Source organism: Agelaius phoeniceus, chromosome 2 (genome assembly GCF_051311805.1).
Source record: "Agelaius phoeniceus isolate bAgePho1 chromosome 2, bAgePho1.hap1, whole genome shotgun sequence".
NCBI classification, from domain to species: domain Eukaryota; kingdom Metazoa; phylum Chordata; class Aves; order Passeriformes; family Icteridae; genus Agelaius; species Agelaius phoeniceus.
In genome coordinates, this window is record NC_135266.1 from 16,326,729 (window position 1) to 16,340,660 (window position 13,932).

The following is a 13,932-nucleotide window of genomic DNA, read 5'->3' on the forward strand; positions in this document are numbered from 1 at the left end:
CTTAACTTACACGTCTGAAGCAACTACAGCTGATAAATAACACATTACTTTCAAGATAAACAGTATACCATGCATGTGAAGTACTTATACAGGGTAAAAAGATGGTTTACAAGGACAGCGGTGAGACATAACTGATTGCACTTCTTTAGTGCCCTTTAAATAGCTTGAAAATTGAAAATGGTGCAGGAAAGCATCACAGAAATATTTTCAGAGATTTCAATCTCTTTAGTGCATTAAAAAATACACCCAAACCAGCTCAAATATTTAGTTTCCTTGATCATGACGCACAGCTACATATCCAGAAAGAAATTACAGAATACTAGAAAATCTTGGAACTAACAAGTAAAGATATTACAAGACCAAGTAGGTGGATGATGTAGCCTAAGTCATATTAGAAATAATGCACTGATTTTCACAATAACATCATTAAGTGCCAGAACAAGCTCCTTAGTGAAGTGCACTTCCCATCTTTGACATTTCGAATCAGGACCCAATACTCCTCTGGGAGAAACAAAGCCAACAGGTCTGTCTCTGGGCCTGGATCCCAGAGGATGGACAACATTTCATAGCCACTAACATACCAAAAGTCACACTGGGTCTTTTAATAGGCCCTTTTCACGCTTAAATTGCATGAAAACAACAAAAAAAAGATTCCACTGTCTGGATGGAAAACCTAAAGCAAAGCCACTCTTTTAAGGGCTCTGTATGACAAACAGGAGCAGCTTTTCTTGGAGCAACTGTAATGTAGCAACATTTAACTGTCTAATATAGTTGTCACTGGCTTCTAATTCTGGCTTTAAATGCTATGCTATCAGCTGGTGATTCAGCTGCTACTACATGCCAGGCTGACTTTTTTTTCCCCAAATAAATGTGAAAAACATAATTGGGGTAGGAATCACTGGAGTCATCCTCCTTGTTGATAAAACCATCTTCACTCTGATGGGTGGTATCAATTAAATTTCTACACAAGACCACCTCAAGCTTGAAATGTTATCTGCCTCTAAATATAAATGCATGCAGTATTTAAGTCCTGTAATAAAGTCCAAGTGTTCATTAAGAGAATGGTCTTAGCAAAAAGATTCATAGGCAGAAAGTATGGTAGAAATTTTCCTAATTTAAATTTTTGAGAACTTATATCTAGATGCAGAAATTACATTCAGGTGCATGACAATATATATTTAATATGGACATTACAACACTACTACAGGGAAAAAACTCCAGTGTAATGTAATTATTATACTTATAACAGGTATTTGAAATATACTGAATTGCTAAGGATTCCTGCTGCTGTCATGTCCCTGTATTTGGTACTACTGTAAGTAATGTGACAGGTGTAAGGCATTATTATACAAGTCACTTAAAGCACCAAGGAGAAAGCCAAGGAGTAAAGACTACTGATTACATTCAGTGAACTCAGGAGTCTGACATGACACAGAACACCTGCTGAATTATTTACCAAATGATTTTTACTTGATTTGTTAGAAAAGCTGGAGAAAACCATACACCCCAAGTATGCTGCTTCTACTCAGAAAGTCATGTAAATGGGGCTCAGAATCCTCTGAGCCTTTCCCCAAAGGAGCTCCTGTGCATCCACAGCTGCAAGCATATCCCAAACCATAGTCCCAATGCAAATTATCAACCCAATGATTGCTATCCACTGAGGAACCAGTGTCAGATCATAAGCAAGACCACAGGAGGTTATTTTACCCTTTAAAAATTTTCAGTGTCTTGCTATAGCTTTTCTATTACAAAGTCTAATCCAAAATGGAGATGCTGTATTTTAACAGGTGAAGTTAATCTTCAGAGTGAAGCTTGGAACAATTTTTGCTATACTTTTAGGCAGAGATTCACTCAAGCGTGATTCTTTTCTTTGGCCCAGTGAACCTGGATGAGAAAACTGCTCTCCACAGCAGCTGAGCAGAGAGGAGAGAAATGAAATTCTGCACCATCATTTCCTCTTTATGGCTACAGTGACCAGAGAGAATTGGAAAATAAGGGGCTGAGAACTGCTCATTTTCAATTGCTGCTTACCCAAAAGCCAGTGGTTTTATATTGAATGGTTTATGTCATTAACTCCTATGACTCATAATGCAGTACAGTTGTCTGAAAAAGCATTGACCTTGAAAAGCAACTGCTTCAAAACACATGCTCATTATGTGAAGAGAGTGAACATATATAGCATTATAGCAGGAAGCTTCAACACCAGGATTTTGTACTGAGTAAAAATAGAGCAGAACATTTTGATCGATGATGAAACACTGGGATAATTTAGGCATCCCAAAAGATGATTTTCAGATAATGGACAGAGCAGGAAAAAAATAGGATTATAAAAAAAATCTGTAGAGTCACACAACACTAAATTCTTACAACATACTGTAAGTATCTTGGTATTTTGCATAAAGCTTCAGCTCTTGAAAGCAAACAGTTCCACCAGAGTCTTCTATGTGCTATCTGTTTTAGTAACAAGTAGGAGTAGCCCTAGAGAAGAGCCCCCACTCAGAGAGCTCATTCTCAAGCAGAAACTGAAGGCAAAATGTGCTGTGCTTTGTTATTTTATCTTTGTGTACCTTTTGCATGCTTAGGACATTTAATGTAGAACACATTGATTATTCTGGTCTGAAACATTGGAAAAGGCATAAGTACAAACAGAAATTCTGTGATTATCACTCTAATTTATTACCCCTAGTAAGAAAGGTATCCAGCTTCATGCAGGTGCAATGAGGTGTAGCAGCAAACATGCATGTGACAAGCAAGCTGATGTGATTTCACATTAACTAAAAAGAAAAAATAGGAAGCATGTTGCATTCATGCTGCCAATAGAGAGATTCGTACTGCAGACAGCTCTTTTTGGGAGGCAATTCCTCATGCTTGTTTTAGATATTCTTCAGCAACCCTAATCTCAGCAGGCAGCCTGGCTTGGAAACCCTCATGTACTACTCCCTTTATGGATCCAAACACAATTAATGAGTGATGTTTTTGTCTAATGAAGGAGTCACTGAAATAGCAGAACTTTTCTATGAAGATAAATGACAAACATTAACTCTCCAAGTTACCTTTTAGTTTTAGTCAAAGTAAGACCCTTAAGGGGCAGTCACACAGTTACCATTCAGCAAAGGCAAGAAAATGTCAGAAATGAATGAAACCATTCAAATAGATAGTTCAAGATAAGAATCTCAATCCCACAAGCTGAAGCCCACAGTAAAAGGTCATGGTCTAAAAGTCTGGCATTGAAAGCTTAAAATCAAAAGATCAAATCTGAACTCTGTTTGGAGCTGCAATTTTTTTTTTATTTTATCATGTGGAAAAGGAGGATTTATTAATTGGAATAAACCCCAGATCTATTATCTCATATACAGAATAACATTCATAATTTGCAATTTCCTGATTTTTTTAATGAATTCCATTAAAGAACTGGAAAATATTTATAATGCTGCACACACAGCTGAACATGCTCTAAGCTAATTTGCTCAGATGCTGGTAACCTTTTACTTTCAGGAATAAAAAGTATGACTATAATGTTACACTGACACTGACACAGCAATATAAAAGTCAGTCGTGTCCTGTTTACAAAAAACCTTATTCTGGAACCTTGAAACTTGACAGTGGATATAGTTTTAAGCCTTTTACTCTCGCAAGAATGATTTTTTTTTCTTTTCTTGAACGACAGAGATTTTGTGTGTGTTTATATATATTATATACATATAAAAATAGTAATATTATTCATAGAGTTCTTCCTTTTTATTATTTTTGCAGAAACATATGACTTGTGCTAGAGAAGATATGACAACCTACTTGTCATAGCATGACTACATTTGTGTGGACATAAAAGGTCTAAATAAAAATGCTTTCCAGAAGCCCCCAAATATCTTGTAAGCAGCCAATACAAACACTTCCAATATGATGTGAGATACACTACTGCATGTTGGAATTAATTCTAAAGAGATATTTAGAACTATGACAGTGGTAAAATAATTCAGGCCAATGTTCTGGGAGAATACAATTAAATATTCTGCCAATATTCTGGCAGAATACAATTAAATATCTTGCCTATAACTACTGAATTTGCCCAGCACAGGACAAAGCCTGTATGAGTAGAAGAGAATAAAACATTTATTCTTGTATAAATTGAAAAAAACTGAGCAAGTTCAAGGTCAGTTATGGGAAATTAAACTCTAGCAAAGAAAAGAATTTCTAGAAGGATAAAAAATTTGCCTGTTTTCAAATCAAATTGTCTGAAGTTCAGAAATGATCTAGTAATTTAAGAGTAAAATCTGATGACAAAAGTCAAGTTTATAATATCTTTATTTTAAAAGGCAGGACAGTGGGGACAGAGCAAAAAAATGCACACAAAGACAGGGGAACATCTGTGACAATTCAGTCTAGCAAACATTCACAGAATCTTTGACAGAAGAAAGGCAACACAGAGCAATAGTATGAGAAGCAATATTTTACAGTAGTGGCAAGTCCAGGTGGAATACATGTCACTCATAATTTGAGATGAATTGTCATGTACCAGTTAGGTATGTTATTCAAACATCAAATATTTACTTCATCATAAAATTGATGTAAGCAGAATCACATTCCATTAGAGCTTTCAACATTTTCATAAGCATTTACACAACTTCTATACAGAAAATTAAGTAGAGGAACACAGACTCTTCACTACTCAGGAATTGGGTTAAGCTGCATTTATGGCACAGAACAATTTTGCAACATTAGACCATTGCCAGGACAACTTGAACAGAGTTAGCAGGTAGAGCTGGGCAGGAAACATTTCAGGAAAATAGGGAGTAGGAAAAGAAAAGATAAAGGTAAGCATATGCCAAAATAGCAGTAACTTGGTGTTGCAGCTACTGCTATTTCTTCTATTTCATAAGAAGAAATGCTTATTCTTCTGTAGATTCTTCTCTCAAAGGAGCTGTTCCACTTTGTGAAAATATTTGAGTACTTTGGAGCAAGGACTTAAATCTAACTGTCTCAAAGTTAATGAAGGGCCTTTTTCACAAGGCCATATTCAGCACCTCGGTGGTCCTTTCACTGTTTTAACAAGATGAAACAGCTTCAAGAGAATACACTGAGGGAACCAACAATGTCCTCCAGAATAACCTCTGACTTCTGGTTTAGGGCATTCACTTGTTAGATCTAAGATCTTGGTTCAAACCTCTGGTTTAAATAACAAAGACCCTGCACTCAAGTTCCTCACATTCTAAAAAATAAAGCTGCCTCCAAAATATTTGTTATTTTGAGAGTATCTCTGGTTTTGACTGGCAATTCTTTCCTGGAGCTGAAGAATCCTCACAATAAAAGGTTAACAGTTATCAGCCAGTTCCTTTGAAAAGTTTTGGTTTTCATAATTTGGCATTATAAACAAAAGAAAGTACTTCATAAAAATATTCCCAACCAGCTCTAATAACACACACTATTTTTTCAGTTCAGAGTTAAAATAACATTATATGTTTCTTTGCAGTCAAGACATTATATTGCTGAATGATATATAAAGCAAAACAAGGTTCCAGTTGTCTTATGTTATATGCAAGATAGAAAGATCCAGATACGAAGGAAAATGTAAAATGGTAAAAGGGTTCAAGAGCAGGAATAAATACCTTCTTTAGCCACACAAGCCACAACATAAGTACCACCGTTTTACATAAATGACCGCTTTCCTCAGCTAAGTCCAGAAAATGGATGTAGGTGGAGCTACTGAAGGACAGGAAGCAGACTCTAGTGAATCAGAGCAGGTGAGAAGGGTTCTGGAGTAAACATCTTCTATTACTGACATAGGTAGAACACCTGAACAGAAGCTGTCCACCACCCACCACCCCCCTTTCTCTTTAAGCACATAATTCTCTGGTTATTTGTGTGAAAACACAGTAAGTCAACAAACCACTGAAACAGTTTAGATAGCATGACTTCATGGCCCTTTCAGAGAGAAGTGTTTCAGAGAGTGGTATAAAGCATAGCTGAACCATGCAAATGTATGCAGCCCATTCCTCTCACCAATCCTGTGAGCTCCATCTACTTATTTTTATTCAATATTCTTTATTGTGATTTTAAAAAATATAAGATTAGGAGTATTTTTGAGCCAAACAGCTCTAAGAAAAACAAAACTATTTCTCTTTGAGTCCTGCAAAGCTATGTATATGCTGTCATTTTATTAGCATAATTAAGGTGCTCTTTGTTATATAATGGAGCCATGTGATGCTTTTAATCTTTTGAAATCAATATACACCATTAAGATGTCACTTAATCCATTTTCCCATAGATTGTATTCATCTCCTTCTGTGTATAAACAAAGAGAGCAGCGGTACCCATTGTAGGGTGAAAATATTCTTCATTAATATAGTACTTTATCTATGGAAACATGCATTTTGATATTTTTTCCACCTGTCTAACAATTCATGCTTCTGGAATCCACAAATTTCTATATATACTACACACACAAGCACTTTGTACTATCTTTACCTAAAGACTAATAGTGGGAAAAAAATTGTGAAGGATTGGACAAAAGTATATAAACTTTAATGCATTCATGTTATGGGTGCAATGCAGGATTCCTTGCTGCTCAACAGGGGACAGAAAGCATGCCATGCTAAGCACATGGACAACTGCAAATCTTGAGAAAGGCATGAGGTTTTTGTCCCTCCTGTTAAAAGCACATTTTTTTCCTGCCATTCTCTCCACATGTGTGCACATTACAACTCACCAGGTGTCAAAGGTGGTTTGTCTCTTGGGGTGGTTTGTCACCGTGGTGCTCTCTGCTGGTAACACCGAGGCTCTGTTGGACACATTGTTTTCTATGTAGGTACTCTCAGGCCGTGGAGATGGAACTGAACAGAGGAACAGCAAACAATGTACACTGAGCCCTGCCAAAAATCCCAGCTCCCACTTCTCTGCTCCCTCTCTGCCTTTTACAGTAACAAAAGAGCAAAGACACGGTTGTGTTTTGTGTATGATTGAAAAGAAAGCTGATTTTTGTGATCCTTGCAGGGTAATATTGGCTGCAAAATGAGACCATCATCAGAACTTGGGTAAATTGTTATTAGATTTGAGAACACTTCTATTGGTAGGGAGCTCTAAATGTGATTGATATTTAAAACAGGAAAGAGAATAAGAGCTTGGAATACTGTTACTAAAGACATGAAACACTACAGTTTACATTTCATCTTCACTTTAGACCTTAAAAAAAGTAGCACCCATCTTGGAAAAAAAAAATTGATTTTTGATAAATTAACTAAGAGATAATGGACTGAAAATTAAAACATTGAAATTAGATATTATGTATTTTTCAAACAGACTTACTGTGGTTTTGAAAATACACAACTATATACAGATCTACAACATAAATTTATTAGAATTATGAATATCACTAGAAATACCTGCACTGGATTAAAAATTGACCAGACATTAGTTGGAACATTAATGCAGCATCATATTACACAATCTATCAAAACAGCACCTGTAAGGTTTTGTTCAAGCTGTAGCACAAAAGTATATGCTAATAAATACTGCTCTAATACAAAGGTTAAATTTCTATAAATAAGGATTTACCCTTTTCACAGTAACTTGCTTATATTATTATCACCAGTTTTGCACATACTATTATCAGAGTATTATTTTAAATATAATATCATCTTCCCAAAGTGTTAATTAAGTCTATTTAAAATATATTTGTTTGATAAAGTTGAAGAGGAAACCCCCTCTTTTTATAACAAGGAATTGAATAAATCCCAGCTCTGCAGTTTCTTTAGCACATGACTTATGAAAGCCATTCTTCTTTGGAACTTTTGTTTCACTATACATAAAAAAGAAAGATAATCCATGTACAATTTTAGGAGCTTTTTATGGATTAATGAAAGCAATTCAGGACTGAGAATTCTTAAGCATCCTCTGTTGCATTTGCAACACGAACACTCAAAAGCATCACTCCAAACAGCACAAGCTTTAATTCTGCTCACAGGTTTTAATATTGCAGTGGGACATTTGCAAGGATTGTCAGATTTTAACGTGTCCAAATCAGGCCATCAGCCAAGTGATCAACCTGAAGAGGATCAGAGGGAGATTTGTGACTCTGCTTAAGGTTATTAAGTGACTCATAAAGCGAATTTCAGCTGATTGGGCCTTCTTAAGGTTCAGGGAGCCCCACAAGCCTCCTAACACTTGCAGGACAGTAATCAGCCTCTTATCATCTTTTTCAAAACAATTACCCAGGTTTAGCCATGAGGCAGCTGCTCAGAAACCACCATCTTTTGTGTGCCATAACAGAACAGTATCTATTTGTGTGTGTCCATACACAGACCTGTTTTTTATTTATTCTGAACTGGAATTATCTAAGTTAGCTCTTGCTTGTAGGAAACCCCGCTCTTTAGTAAGTTTCAACAAAAGAAATGCCACAGGTTTCAAGCCCTAAAAGCTAGAGTTACACTTCCATGTAACACAGTGTCTGAAACAGATCAGTAAGTATGTCTATGTGCTACAGGTGCATAGGTATAAATAGTCTCTTTATAAGAATTGAAAATAAAAATTTAAAATATTAATTAATTTCCTACTTTGGCAGTTAATATTAATATTAATGGTAATATTAATTTTGTTCATTTTGCCCTGATAAATTATATTTTGCTTTACAAGGTACTGCAGTGGATGTACTTTCCAATTAAAGTGAGCTATCATTTACAAATAAACAATAGGGTACCAATGCAGTTCCTGCAAACTCACCCTCTGAAAGCTGAGTAACAATTATTTTTCCAATAAACCTTGGTAATTGTTCATGTTAATTCTCTGTATCAATTTTTAGTACTTAATTTATATTCCATGCTAAAATTCTGGATTAAATTTGAAAGATCCACCATGAAATTACCTCTGTAAAAGCTGCCAACTCTTCTCGGAACAGGGTCATTATACAGAATTCTATTCTCCTTAGTAGATGCTCCATCTTCTGTGTGTGGATCATGATATGCTCCACCCTATGCAAAAGAACAATAATCTTTTTAAAATGAAAGACTGTAAACTGATTTTCAGTTTTTAATCAATATACATAAGCAAGAAAACTCCAAATTCACCCCACAATTTTCCTTTCATATTATTAATAAGTGCAAATATCACATTACAGGCAACGTAATCAATAATTACTTGGTTTTGCTGCTTGCTTTCTTCTTTCCAAAATGACAAAAATGGCATTAACAAAATTTCACCTCTAAGCTGTAATTTTAAAGACATGAATCTGATTTCAGGCCCTCAGAATTTCAACCTGAATGAAACACAGCAGTAACATCTCTGGAGGAATCTTTTACTGGAGGCTTGTTAAATTAATTTCTGATGGAATCTGGTCACTCTGCTACTGGCAAACACTAAAAAGCAGATAGGAATGCATCTAATTTGAGATAATTGCAACACCAAAGCACTATCATTGCTTATCATCTCTTATCTCTTAATATCATTACCTAGAGGTACCAACAATCACAAAATCTACTGTATGCAAAATAATAGAAAGTCTCTGAACTAAGAAATTTATAGACAAAGTTCTTCAGTCATACAGGATAGCTAAAAGCATTTCATTACCTCTAATTTATTCTATTTTCCTGAAAACAGTACTGGAAGTACTTCAAGTAAAACTTCAGGTGAGCCAGTAGAAATATCCTTATGCACATAATTAGCCACCAAATATGACTTAACCCCACTCTTAAATGAATCAGAAACTACAATTTTTCCCTCAGTATGGACTGACCACATGAATTTTAATGCTCTCTCAAAGACCCCACAGGAAACTACTGAAACCCCTGTACTAACTGAAATCTAGAATGTTCAAGAATGACAAAGGTTAAAAATCAAACCCAGAAAAAAACCTAACCAAAACTAAAATCTGGGATTTCAATTCACTGCACAAGTGATTTCCAAAATTTATTTTGCTTTTTGTGGATGAAGTTCTGGTCTCACAATCACAGAGAAAACAAACCTTGAAACTGAGGTCAGAACTGCAGCTAAAACAATGCTTCAAATCCCAGCTGGATTCTTCTAAAATTTTCCAGAGGCTGAAGCATTTGATTAAATTACTACTTGTATTAGATACCTCTTTGTTATCAGCAGTTACATTTCTAACATGAGACAGTAATAGCAACTTGTATTTGATTTTTTTCTGCTTAACCCTTTTTGTGTACATTTAATTTAAATGTAAAAAAAACCCCTTAAAACTGTTGTATTGAGACTTGAAAAGTCCTAAAACTAAGACTGGATGAGAGTTTTTTCTTGATTTTTTTCTAAAATAAGATTTGAAGCTAGGCAAAACCAGAATACTTTTCTTTAAAAAGCCGTGGTAGAGCTAAGAAGAAAATCAGTGAGAAACTAGAAACATGGAAGTGAGGAAACTTCACCAAAGATGAGCAGAGAAAAAAAACCTAAAAGAACTGATTAGAAAAAGTAAGTATGAAAACAGTAAAGAATCTATGAGAACACATATTATTAATGAGTTTTTTAGTTCACTAATCCTGAAGGGAGTGAAATTTTCTGACTCCTAATGCATAATGTAGAAAAGGGGGGAAAATGAGGATAGGAAGGAGCCAAAGAATGACTTTGTGAAAATGCCTTCATGAGGCATAAGAAGATTGACAATTTGATTTGTTACTGAAAGCAGTATAAACAAATTAAAAACAGCTTTGTGAATTCACAGACTTAGCATCCATTTCAGAAAAGTCATTTTCCTTTCACACTTCTAATGGTTGAAATACAGATTTTAAAAGCACTAATCAAGTAAAGGCTGAAGTTTTAAAAATACTGACCATAAGAGATAAAGTTCTTTATCTTGAATGAACAGACTTTCCAAAGCAAATGAAAATGAACAAAACCAAAAGCATTACAATACACATCGATTTTCCTAATTAAAATAAAAATCTGTCAACCCATTTTCAATGAGAAAGAATGATCCAATAAAAACAACTGGCCTCCAAATAGTACAAAATAAAATCAAAATGACTTCAAATTACTATCTGCTGCATAATGCAGAAAATGAACTGAAGAATACAAGGCAGTGTGACCTTTTATTATCAAAAACTGAAACACTGATATTACTGCCCTTCCAAATAATGTCCTGAAGAATAAGTAACATTTAATTTGACTGAAATGAGAGAGACAGAAAAATAAGTACACAGGAAAAAAGTGTTTTTGAAATGGAGCTGCTGTAATCCCCTCTAGGTAACTTTTTAAAAATTATTATTCCATTGCACTTCTATTTTGATATTTTCTCATGTTTGAATACTCATAATCTTGAATGGAGGAGATGTGCAATGGATGAAAAAATATATTAATGTCTTTTTTTCTCTACTGGACTGAAGAGGGAACCACTACCTGAAACTTGTCTTTTTATGGTACTTGTAGACCCCTATTAGGTCAGCTACATATATTTCTTAGATGAACTACTAAGTGGGCAGAGTATTTTAGTTTCTCATAATCATAACCATAATCTTTGGACATTAAATATTATTTAGAGCTCATTGACTTTCTTCAAGTTGTCAACAAATCTGAACTAGATGTTCTCTCCTTAGAAGTCAGTTTATCACAGGTGTAGGCATAGAGAAACAAACACTCATTTTTGTATTTGTCTCTGCACCATTTTGTGGTGCTAAAGCTTTGAGGACAGCTTTCATAGTCATCTTTACATATCTGATATGTAAAACATGAGATAATTCAGAAGTGTTGTGTAACAAATGTAAACCAACACCAGATCCAGCCTGTCCTCACTCTTTAATTAATGCTCACAGAAAAACACAACCAGGTATCCACTGACAGTAACCACTGTGAGGAGTCAATTTACCAGTGGCCACTACAACATGAGATCTCTAGATTACACCAGTTACTTATCATACCAATCTAAAGAAATATTGCAAGCTTTGATATTTCTCTAGTAAATTAGGGTATTTCAGCAATAATAACCTGCTATACCTGAATGAAACACTGGCTTCAAAAATTAACATTAGCATTCATAACAGAAATACATATAAGAAAAGCTAAATAAAAACACAAATGAGAAAGATAATTAAGCAAAATGATACAGTAAAAATGACATCAGACCATGTAACCAAGGACTAAAAACAACTAATGAAATTTTAACTTTGGAGATCATTTTTCCATTCTCACATTTCAGTACTTTAAGATAATGGTATTCATAGCCCATTTTTTCAAAGTACCTCGAAATATTCAGCCCTTCTGAAAAAAAGCCCCCAACAACATCCCCATATTGTACAAGACAAATAAATTAATAACTGCAAAGAAACAAACACAAGACAGAAAGCAGGCCACTGCCCCACATGAGTTAAAAAGAGAAAGGTAAACCTTCAAATAAGAGGCAATATTTTGGACTAACCCTATTAGAATCTTCTGTACAGTCTTCTCGTGATGAGCCAACAGACCTTGTGAGTGACTTATGCTGCACCTGTGGAGATAACAGTTGCAGGCTGTTTGCTCTGGCTGCCATCCCTTGCCCTACGCTTAAGCCACCCTCTGAGCCCTTTGACCTCACTCTGTCCCGGCTCACATACATAGAGTGTCTATGAGGGCGCTGCTGGGAAGAAAAAGGACTGGTATAACCTAGACCATAGGAAAAAGATTCATGTGGAGCAGACAGAGAGTGGGAATGGCTTCCATCCATGTGATCTGGCAGTTTTAACTCCTCCATTGTTTTGGAGTGTCTGGTTGGTGGTCTTCGGGTGTCCAGGGTGCCCTCGCTGCGGTTGTTCCTCGCGGACGGACTGAGCATAGTTCTGTTATCGCTGTGCCGGGGAGCGCTCGGGCTGGTAGGAGAGTTCAGGTCCATACAGCTGGATGGAAAATACCTACTGGTGTTTGGTTCTGCAGCTTGGGCCCTGGCCTCAGAAAGGTTGCCCACGGATTTAGAGTCTGTCAGAACTCCATGGCTCTTGGACTTTGTCCGATAGGAGGGACTCTTAGAGGACTGTGGGATGGTGTCGATGTAGCTGTGGCGACTGTGCTTGTCGCCGGGCTGCAGCGTCCCAGTTTTGCTTTGAGAAGTTTCCATAAAGGAGTGCCGGTTCTGCTGAGATCTGGTGTTAGACTTCAGGTATTTTGTGCCTGAACCATCAGAACTTTTGGTGTCCACATTAAAATCAAACTCTGTTTTTCCCTTTGGTTCCTTTGGGCTGAGAAGATGTGGCATGTTATTATTGGCTATATCCTTGTTGCCAGATCCAGGTGTGTTGCTTGGTTTTTTTGCGTGCATTGGACTAGGTGCAGGTCCAGGAAGGTTTCCATTTAAAAAGCTTTCATTTGCTGGAAGCCCCTCTTCTCTTGGCCCGCCAGCCCCTAGTGGCATATCCTTGCTGTTTGATCTGTGGTGTGACTGCAAAGCAGAACTTTTGCTGGCTTGATTTCTATATTAAAATGCATAAAGAAGCATTAATATATCAGATTACTTATTCATGTATTAATAACTTAAAAAAGTACACCCATTCCAGTTGCCATTTAAAACCAAAAATTTAACTGCAGTAAGATCACATATTGCCAACTAAGGCACCAGAAGGTTCACTAAAATAACAGATTTGCAAGTGTTCGTACATCACTGTTTCTGGTTATAATCTGATGGCAAACTCTGCTTTGGTTAATGATTTTGCTGACAAAAACCCTGAAGATATCAAATCTAATAATAGAAATTCCAACATATATTTGCACATTTATGCATGTGTGTATGATGTGAGTACATTGCTAAGTGAAGCATTACATTATAAAAATTAGTTGCATATCAATCGAAAAAATCTTAAATACACCTGGCATATCAAAGGAAGGTAGAAAAATCATGTATGTCAGCACTGTCAAAAAGCCCTGATACAATCAATGCTCCAGGCTATCTTGTGTATTCCTGGTTTGGAGGAGGAGAGAGAGGAAGGAGGGGAAAAGAGGTTATTGTTCAGATGAGGTGAGCCTGAGCTAGCC

General features: G+C 36.0%; 1 protein-coding gene across 4 annotated transcripts in view; it reads right to left on the reverse strand.

The window, feature by feature from the left end:
• The window catches only part of CDKL5 (cyclin dependent kinase like 5), a 131,078-nt gene that overhangs the window by 14,547 nt on the left and 102,599 nt on the right, over positions 1-13,932 (reverse strand). For all 4 annotated transcript variants that reach the window (XM_054628320.2, XM_077172685.1, XM_077172696.1 and 1 more), the window contains exons 12-14: positions 12,350-13,373; positions 8,855-8,960; positions 6,704-6,827 (exon numbers count right to left, since the gene is read on the reverse strand). In XM_054628320.2, coding sequence (XP_054484295.2) covers positions 6,704-6,827; positions 8,855-8,960; positions 12,350-13,373 — 1,254 coding nt within the window. The remainder of the gene's footprint in view (positions 1-6,703; positions 6,828-8,854; positions 8,961-12,349; positions 13,374-13,932) is intronic.